Source organism: Chaetura pelagica, unplaced genomic scaffold (genome assembly GCF_000747805.2).
Source record: "Chaetura pelagica isolate M959 unplaced genomic scaffold, ChaPel_1.0 scaffold90, whole genome shotgun sequence".
NCBI classification, from domain to species: Eukaryota; Metazoa; Chordata; class Aves; order Apodiformes; family Apodidae; genus Chaetura; species Chaetura pelagica.
Window position 1 is genome coordinate 11,631,934 of NW_009953496.1, and position 9,500 is coordinate 11,641,433.

Below are 9,500 nucleotides of genomic sequence, written 5' to 3' on the forward strand. Positions count from 1 at the left end.
TAAGTTGGAGTGTCTTGTGCTCCTGGCGCCGTCTGCCCCTCCGCCCGCGCTCCGGCAGCTCGGGTCTTCCCGCATCAGTGTCCTGAGTTGCGTCTGAATACACTTATTTTGTATTATTTTTTTGCTTGCCTAATTTTTAGTTGGATGCTGATAACTATGAGACTGATCCGTGTCTGAAAGAGATTCGGAGAGCAGAAAATTATTCCTGGATGGATATAATAACTATACATAAAGACAAGCTTCCCAATTACGAGGAGAAGGTACGTGGTTCTGCTTGGGGTCCGCAGGCTGAACCTGCCGCTGGAATGTGCGGCTTCTCGGCACTTGCACCCCCTCAGCAGGGGCACGAAGGTCACATTTCCGTGTGTAAAATACACCTTGTGCTGAAGCCCTCAGCATGAAAAAGGCAGTTTTGAGATAATTTTTAAAATAGTAAAGCTCTGTTTGCGTCTGTAGAGTGTCTTCAAAGGTTTTAAGGAGAGTGTAATTTCAAAACTTAAGATTCCCACCAGCAGAGCCCCACCAATGCTGACCTGTCCTTGGAGAGCCTGCCTGAGCTGAAGGCAGGCAGCTGCCAGCTGTGCATGGCCTTTGAAGTCTGGAATATCTTAACAGCTGCTTGCAGAATACATCTTCTCAAAGTGAATGTTAACCTCGTGAAATCAGGGGGACTCATTCTCTCTCCAGGAAGGTTTTTTACTTTGGAAAACTGGTACTGTAGTTATTTCATAACAGCTGAACGCAAATGATGCCAGGTTCTCACATGAGATTCTTAGAATCAGCTTTCTCCTCCTGAGTGCAGGTGTGCTGCTCAGACCCGAGGACAGCAACACAGTGGCACTTCTATGTTTTAATTGCATTTCCATTTGCCAGTTTATTTTAAGCCTATTGTGTTATACTGGTTAAAAATTGATGAGAAGGTGAATTAAGTAGTAACTCAGGTTGCCTGAGTGGGCTGTACCTGCCGCAAAGGTGGGCCATTATTGGCAGGGCATACGGACTTCTTATCTTGCCCTGCTGGGTCAGTACTGGCTCAGGGACACCTGCACTAGTGTGGATAAAGAGCATCCAGGCCTGAGCAGGTGATGGCACCTGGCATTGCTCTGGGCTTTGTGCCCTAGCCTGCTCAGGTCTCTGTTACTTGAACCTTTAAAGCATGTTTTGTTCTGTGCTCTGAAGTGTACAAAGAATTAACCATTCCAGAAAGGATGAGGGTGTTGCTGCTGCTTTCTGGGAGGAGAGAGCCTGGAGCTGGGGCTCAGTATGGGGGCAGGCCAGTGTGTGGGCTGGCATGACGTGGCTGTTTATATCAGATTGCCATAGATGAGCCATGTTTAGCAATAACTTCATTTTCAGATAAAGCTGTAGTAGCCTGTGGGTCTAAGTCAACCCTACACCAGTGTCAAAGAGGGTGTGTGGGGGGCGCGGGGAGTAGGATAATCTGTAGTTTGATTATTTTTACATCTTGGGGGTGGTGGAAAAAAAAGGCAGACATTTTTTAAACTGAAACCTAAGGACTAAATCCTGTGGTGGGAACATTTACCTGTCCCTTTCTCAAGCAGGTATAAGCATTACTATTAATCAGAGACTGATTTTGAGCAGCTGTAGCTGTTTCTTTTTAAGATATCTTCCAAAGGACATGCAGCAGCCTGCTTAGAAGTGTCCTGAGACTGGGTCTGGCTGGCTGGATTGGCCATTTTAACCATGTTAGTCTCAGCTGTTAGTTAAATCACTATGCAGTTCCCATTTCAAAGTTTTTGTCTGCTTTACCACATGTTTCTATCAGATTTCTTTGCAGTTCTTGTGTGTTCAGTAGTTTTAAGAGATATACTTGCTATTCCTAGATAAAAACATTTTATGAAGAACATTTACACCTAGATGATGAAATTCGCTACATCTTAGATGGATCTGGCTATTTTGATGTTCGAGACAAGGATGACAAATGGATCCGGATTTCTATGGAAAAAGGAGACATGATAACCCTCCCTGCTGGCATTTATCACCGATTCACACTGGATGAGAATGTATGTTGTTATAGATTACTGTAAATTGTGATAACAAATCCTTATGAGTGTATATCACATCAGTAACTACATGCCCTGAGATTTGAAGTTCATTAGCAAAACATATTAAATATGGAGTAGGAATGTGAAAAATACTAAATAATTCACAGCATCTGAACCTTTAATCTCCAGGTCACAAATCTGGCTTCCCCTTGTCAGCTGTAACTGCAAGTTATTGGCACATGTTATCTGTAGCATATCTTATGTGACAGCAGCATGAGAGCCGAGCCCTGTGGCTGTCCCTCCTACAATTGCCCCTGTTGTTAGTGTGGATGGATCCTTCTGTGCTGCCTTGTTGTGTATCTTCATGAGGATAGACAGAGCATATCCATGTCCAGCAGGGTCATTTTCCATGAGTGCTGAATTCACCTTTAGGGAGAGAAGTCTTTAAGGGTCCAGAGCCACTACTTGTGGCTAGCGTGTGCTAGACTGGAGGCTGGCTTCCCAGGGAAGTGATCTGCTTTTGGACTATATTTTTGGCAGTAGGATTGTAGGATCTGCATGTGTAGTCCTATCTGTGCAACGTTCCTTGTGGCTTTTATAAATATCTTTGTAATCTCAGCATTAACCTTGTAAAATGGGGAAACGTGTGCCATCTTCTGTGTGGCAAAATCCCATTTCTGGGATAGTCATGAGAATGGTACCATTTTGAGTCAGCTGTCCAGATAGCAGTTATGTATATATAAAAAAGGGATATGCTGTTTTGGTGAAAAACCTGACTTTTCATGCCTGCATTGTGAGGTCCGCAGCAATTCAGCTACAATTGCCATCTTAAGGCTTTTTCTTTACATAGACAAAATGTCCAGGGTTATGGGTTGAATCTGCAAGAAGCCTTAAGTACTTGTCTACTTCAGGAACTTCAGTTCAAAAGAGCCATCCTCAAAGTAAACTCTTCAGGTATGTCTAGAATCTTACATTTTGCAGCTAAGTTCTTTAAGTACCTAGCTTTATTCTTGATGTTGCTGAGCACCTGGCTGAAAGATAAGCATATAGCAGTGTTTACAAAATAGGTAGGGTCTAAATCTGCAGTGTAGTGGACTGGAGAGGAGAGTTCCCCATAACTCAGTGGCTGGAGTACTTCTGTACAACTTAAAACCTGATTTTCTGCTGCCATAGGTGGGCTTTTGCCCTTGGCATTCTTTTGGTTAGTTGGTGGCAGGGACTGTTGCTTTTTATTTTGGAATCTGGAGAATTTTCACTTTGTGTAGCATTATTTTTTTGCTGGTTTATGTACCCCCCATTCATCTGTTGTGGCTCTCGCTTTGAAGCTTCTAGTATTCCTCAGGCATTGGGTACCCATTTTAGGTATTCTGATTGCTTTTGTTTAAGTAAGCAGTAGGAATTACATGCTGGATTGATCAGAATTGTGGATCCCATGAAAAATAATTTGCATAAGTCAGGATTTTTCTATGTCCTTTGAAAGAGGGAGAAGTACTTTCTCTGCCTGACCTGGAGGTGTTATTTATGACACAATCTACCACTGTGTGTAACATACTGGTGTAGCTGGGAGCAGCAACAGTAGTGTAATGGTGCAGTGTCCTAGAACTTGGATACTTTCAGTCTACCTTGAAATAATTTCAAATATTGCTGCAGAAGTGCAAATGAAACAACTTCAGAATTAGGATTCTATGGAGGGGAGCTCTTCAATTACTTGTGACTTCTTGTTTTTTGACAGAATTATGTGAAGGCAATGAGGCTATTTGTTGGAGAACCCGTCTGGACAGCATACAACAGGCCAGCTGATGATTTTCCTGCACGGAAACAGTATATGAAGTTCTTGGGTGAAGAAGCACAGTAATAGTGCTGGAGACCTGACAGGTGGAACAGCCTGGAGCCCTGTGAAAATAAATACAACTGGTGGCTTTTCACTGATTATACACTTCTTCTGTATACTTATAGACATAGAATAGCAGAATAATAGAAGATTTTAGGTTGAAAGGTCATTTGGAGGTCATCTGATCCAAGCCAACTTCAAAGCTAGACCAAGTAGCTCAAGACCTTGAGGTTTGGAAACTTCCAGTAGTGGAGGTTCCACATCCTGTTTGGTTGCCCATTCCAGCATTTAACTGCTCTTTTGGGCAAGCATTTATTCTTCATGGACAACTCTCTGATTGTAACTTGTGATTGTTGTGTCTTGCCCTTTCATTGAATGCCAGAGAACAGTCTGACTTCTCTGAAGTGCCATCTGTAGTGGAAAACTGTAGTTAGGTTTTCTCTCAGTCTTCTCTTCTCCAGGAGAGACAAAACCAGTGCCTTTAGCTGGGCTCTATACACCCTAAATTGTTAAGATGATCAACACACTTTGCCATGATTTTGATTACTGAGGAATGCCACTTGAATGCCACCTGATGGTTAGACTTGGACCACTGACTGTTTTGAGGCTGACTGTCCAGATGTTTTTCACCCACATTGTAGTTCATATCCTCCACCCAGCTGCAAGGCTACCATGGAGCAGGCTGTTGAAAGCCTTGCTGTAGTCAAGGTGAATGAAATGCGTTTCCCTTCCACCACAGAGCCAGTCATGGGTCATGGCCTCTTGGATGGCAGTCAGGATGTTCAGACAGAATGTGCCCTTGTTAAATTGGCATTGACTGGTTGTTGCCAATCACCTGGTATTTCATGTGCCTGGAACAGCTTCCATAATGGCTTATTCTTCAGATTGCATGAGGACTGATGCTAGGCTGACCAGCCTGTAGCTCCTCAAACCTTTTTCTCACCTTTTTGAAGGTGACTGTACATTTGTCTTTCTGGTCAAAAAAGATTTCCCTGATCACTGTGACCTTTCAACAACGCCAGCAGCCTTTCAGTGACTTTAGCCAGTTGTATTTAAAATTGCTCAGGGATCCATTTTCTAACCTTTTTTTTTCCTTGATATTTCTGGCAGATGGAATTGGGAGAGGTATGAATTCGGAACAGAATGAATATTAATGAACTATGTAAGATTCTGTTTTTAATTAAATAAAATAAACCTTGCTTCATTCTTGTCTAAAAATGTTCGTAAGATAAATTTGTATAACCAGCATTATAGTACGCAGCTTCCCTAATTGTGCCATCCTGCATAAAGCTGGGGTTTTCTCTCGGTAACATGTAGAAATTTGCTCTTGCCAATTAATAAATTTACTTGGGTATGGTGTTTTTTCCTCTTGTGCTGACATTAAGGACATATCGAACAATGGCTTTACTGTAGTTGTTACTCAGCTTCTTTTCCTTGTGCTGCTACTGACTTTTCCAAACCACTGGACAAATTGTGTCTGAGGCACACAGTCATGCTGGTCCGGTTTTCAGTAGATGCCTTGTGGTTGTGCAGAACATACAGCTCCTCAGCAATCAGCACAGGAGCATTTTGGTATGAATTTGTTGTTTACAATGGCAAATTGTATCAGTGGGGCAGATATACTGCTTGCTCCAACTCTTCATGGATGATGATGAGAAAATGGGCTCTGCGTTGGTTGCAGCTTGTGTGTTGATTTTGGCTAGATACAGTGCAAACACCTGTCTTGCAGTTTCCTGAATACACACAACTGTAGAAATAAGACAACATTTGGGCTTATGCAAATATGTTTTAGGTAGCAGGCAGTAGATTATTGAACTTTCCCACTGTTCTTCCTTATGAGTGTACAACACAACCCTCAGCAGGCAACATTTTCCTCCTTTTTAGCAGCATTGCTTTTAACCATTTCTAGGGACTATTTCTTGAAAAATGTTTCTGAAAATGCAGTTCAAATTTTGATGTGAAACTGCACTAGCTTTCATCTTAGAAGTTGTAAAAGGTGAGTAAAAAAGGCAGGTGGTTCCTGCCTTAGTGTCTTGTGTTGCAAGCTGGATGAGATGCCAGTGGGGCGCAGTGTGTGTGGGGGTGTGCAGGCACAACCCATGCTTGCAGAGTGCAAGCCCAGCCAGTGCTCTGTGCAGCTGGCTTTTGTGTAGCAGTTCATAAGCCTGGCTGAAAAATTGGTGCTACTAGCAAACACAAAGTTCATCTGTAGTCAGACATGCACAGGGTAGGCTTGCATGGACACTGCTGTGCCATGTCATGACCCTCACTGGTTCAGGGATTTTTGTGCCACTTCCATGGAAGAAGCACTTGGGTGTCCTCTTACACAGCACAGAGGAGCATCCTGGTCCTAGAATAAACTTTGGGGATTCTTTGAAGTACAGCTACAGGAGCAAGTGACAGTTAATGCCTGTGGCAAGTTTTATTTCTTTGAGTCGTATGCCACAGAAAATTGTGTTTCTGAATGTAAAATGACTGCTTTCTGCTGGTGATGGTATCAGTTCCTAGTATCCAATCTTCCTGGTTTTGGTTTTGTTTCATTTTTGTTGGTTGTTTTGTTGTTTTTTTCTAACAGATGTCAACATGAGACTGTTTGTTCCTCCTATGGGCCTCTGCATTTTGATGTCTCTGCAAAGAAGGAGGTGGGGGCAGGGCTATGGGCTTTCAGGAACCCCGTTTACTGCAGAGCCATCATAACAGACTGAAGGAGCAATGGGGAAGAGAGCAGGTAACGCAGTCTCCTTGGGAGGGATTTGCAGTTTGGAGGCAGTGACGAGGGATGGATGGGAAAGCAGCTGCCTGCGGTGATTGCTTTCAGCAGCTCGCTGATGTAGGATGTGACCTGGAAGCAGGACTAAACACCACCTTGTTTAGTCGCTTCTCAGGAGGAATATATATACCTGGCTGCAGCACCCATCTCCTGACTGTCAAGAATAACACATGATCAGACTGCTGACAATCATTCATCATTTTCGTAGCATAATGATGCTGTGGGGGTCTTGCTGTCAATGCTTTTGAGTCCATGCCCTTTAGTGCCACAGGTGTCTTTGAAAGGGTGAAAACTTTGCTCTCCAGAAGTGTTTGTCAGCCAGGACAACTGGTATAAAGATTCTACACCTGTGAATAGATTACATAGAGATTACACTGGGAGGAAACAGAAAAAAATGTTAATACAAATAGAAAACACTCCAGAGAGTGGAGAGGAGGGAGGGAGAACATGCTGTTCCTTCAGATGAAAAATGCAGTTTGTTTTCATTGTAATTTTTTGTGCTTGTGTTGGTTTTTTCTTCCTTTTTTTTTTTTTTTTTTTTTTCACATACCACATATCTAAAAGTGAAATCGATTTTTGGTCCAAAAATATGAGCCTGTTTTACTGCAGCTAGTGGAAAATCTCAGTGCATTGATGTAGTATGAAAATTTATGTAAGCGCTTCCAGCAACATCACACTGGTAGCATTAACTCAGGCATAGGGAGTATTTCAACTCCTCCAGGATTAGAGTTAAAAAAAACGAACCAAACAAAAAACAAACAAACAGAAAAAAAACCCCAAAAAACGTAGGAGAAATGGTACTGAATTGGTGGGTATGAAGATAGCTTTTTTGATGCCCATGTATTATTTTCCACTTCAATCCAAACCTTTCCTAGATGGCTCAGTTTCTCATGACCAGCTTGAGAGAGAAGTGGCCTTGTTCTCTGCAAGTAAACAACAAGAAAGCTGTGGATGATCAGTGAGCTTTTTAATAAATTAGGTGGGCAAACATGGCTGTAAAAATTTGTGATGCTGCGCCCCCTTGTTACATGTCCAGGAACAAGTGTCCTTGGCTGGGTATCTTAATGCAAAGACATTTCACAGCCAGTTAGCAGTTAACTGCTAGCATCCACACCAGGCACTTAGGAGTGCCTACAAAAGGGTGGAAGGAAATGCTGACGGTGAGGAGTGTCTCTCCCTAGGCTGCTGAGAGCAGGGGGTGTGTTGGCAGCTAGAGTCAGTAGCTGCCTGTCTTGGTTACTGACTTGACAGGTATAAAATCTTTGTGCTGGCAGAAGAGGCACTTCCCTGCCTTATTTCTGACTCCAGTTTTTAGTCTGAACTAGGAACTTATGAATAGGTGTGACTTCCTGACAGTCATACCAGCCCACAGATGCCACTGCACATAGACTGAGGTGGCAGCCAAGCGCTGCTTTGAAGAGTATCCCTAATAGCTCAATCATGGATTTAGGTATTTGGCAAGGCAGGGGCTGTGGGCCTCACCTGTGTTATGCTTGGAAATGGTATCTGCTTGTGAGTCATCCCTGTGAAAATGGTAGACGTTCTCAGATTTCCTCCCCACTCTCCGAAATAGCATCACTGCTGGTTGTCTTCTAATTCCTGAAGCCAAATCAATGTATCAACTCCTTGGGGGATGAATTAGTGGTACAACTTCAATATTCCTGGCTCAAAGATCCAGATTTGATCTCATTTGCTGCACTAGTCATGACTTCACAGCTTGATTACCAAAACATTTTGTGTGTTTACAAAAATATGCTCTGCTATACCTGCAATTTGAAAAGCCGATTCTTTATGTGACTGAGTCATAAGTTGTCATTTTTTTATTAACTGTGTAAATACCCAGATAAGACAAGGAAAGTTTTGAAAACCTAAATGCTTAGGAGAAGATTCAGCAGGGAAAGGGCAGTGATTCTCTTTCAATGCTGGCTTCCCCCACTTCAGTTCTCTGGAATACCTGCATTAATTTTGAAAAGTGGAGTGTGTGGCAGCATCCTGAAATACTTGCTCACACCCTGTACTGCAACTAGTGGCTTTGTTTTGTTTCTCACATAAACAACTCTAGTAATTCTATTCTGCACCTTTTTACTTCAGTATTTTCAGTTTAACACTGAAAGTTTTCACCATTTTTTCAAAGCCAGGGAGGAACCTACCCCCTCCTTCCTTCCCTGCCTCAAGCAAATCACATCCCATTTTTTCCCTTTCTGGGGGCAAATTACAAGCCATGGTCACTGGCCTTCAGATGGAAGATGTATTAATTTTAATTACTCATACATAATAAACGTCTGCAAGTGATGGCCCAAAGGTCGGACAGGATCAGATGTTGATCTAGAGAAGCTTGGATAAAGGGGTGTTTCCTCCCACTCGGTGGGTTTTGAGGAAGGTGAATCTTTCTGTACCTCAAGAAGTGCCGGAGTCCTGCTTCTGCGGCTGCACGGTGAAAAAAGCCGCGGCAAAGGGCCTAGAGGAGCGGCAGAACAATGCTTGATGGAGAGCTCGCTGCGTAGGTGCCAATGGCAGGCAATTTTAACTGTCAAATGCAGCGGACTAGGGAAAGGGCTGGGAGTTTGCAACACTAACTTGTAGGAGAAAAGGAGAAGAAGAAGAAAGGAAGGAAAGACCGATGAGAAGATAGGATAGATGTATCACCACTCTTTTGTTCCAGTGAAGTCTTTTTCAGGGTGTTGTCCTGCTCTGCAAGATTTCAGCCTCACTTCCTAGTCCACAGGTGGTGGGTTGACAAGGCTGTGACCCCCTTTTACCTCTTTTATAACGTTCTGTCCTCCAGGGACCACCCCCGGGTGGCAATATGTGGCTGTGCAGTCTGCACAGAGTTCTGGAGTGGGCTTGGGAGGGGCTTCTTCTAAGGGTCACCAAGGCGAGTGCTGGTGGTTGG

The 9,500-nt window shown here is 43.2% G+C and overlaps 1 protein-coding gene across 1 annotated transcript in view; it reads left to right on the top strand.

Annotated features, from left to right (window-relative positions):
• The window catches only part of ADI1 (acireductone dioxygenase 1), a 7,286-nt gene extending 3,345 nt beyond the window's left edge, over window positions 1-3,941 (top strand). The window contains exons 3-5 of the mRNA XM_009999246.1: window positions 141-260; window positions 1,845-2,024; window positions 3,739-3,941. Coding sequence (XP_009997548.1) covers window positions 141-260; window positions 1,845-2,024; window positions 3,739-3,861 — 423 coding nt within the window. The 3' untranslated portion in view covers window positions 3,862-3,941. The remainder of the gene's footprint in view (window positions 1-140; window positions 261-1,844; window positions 2,025-3,738) is intronic.
• The last annotated feature ends 5,559 nt before the right edge of the window (window positions 3,942-9,500 follow it).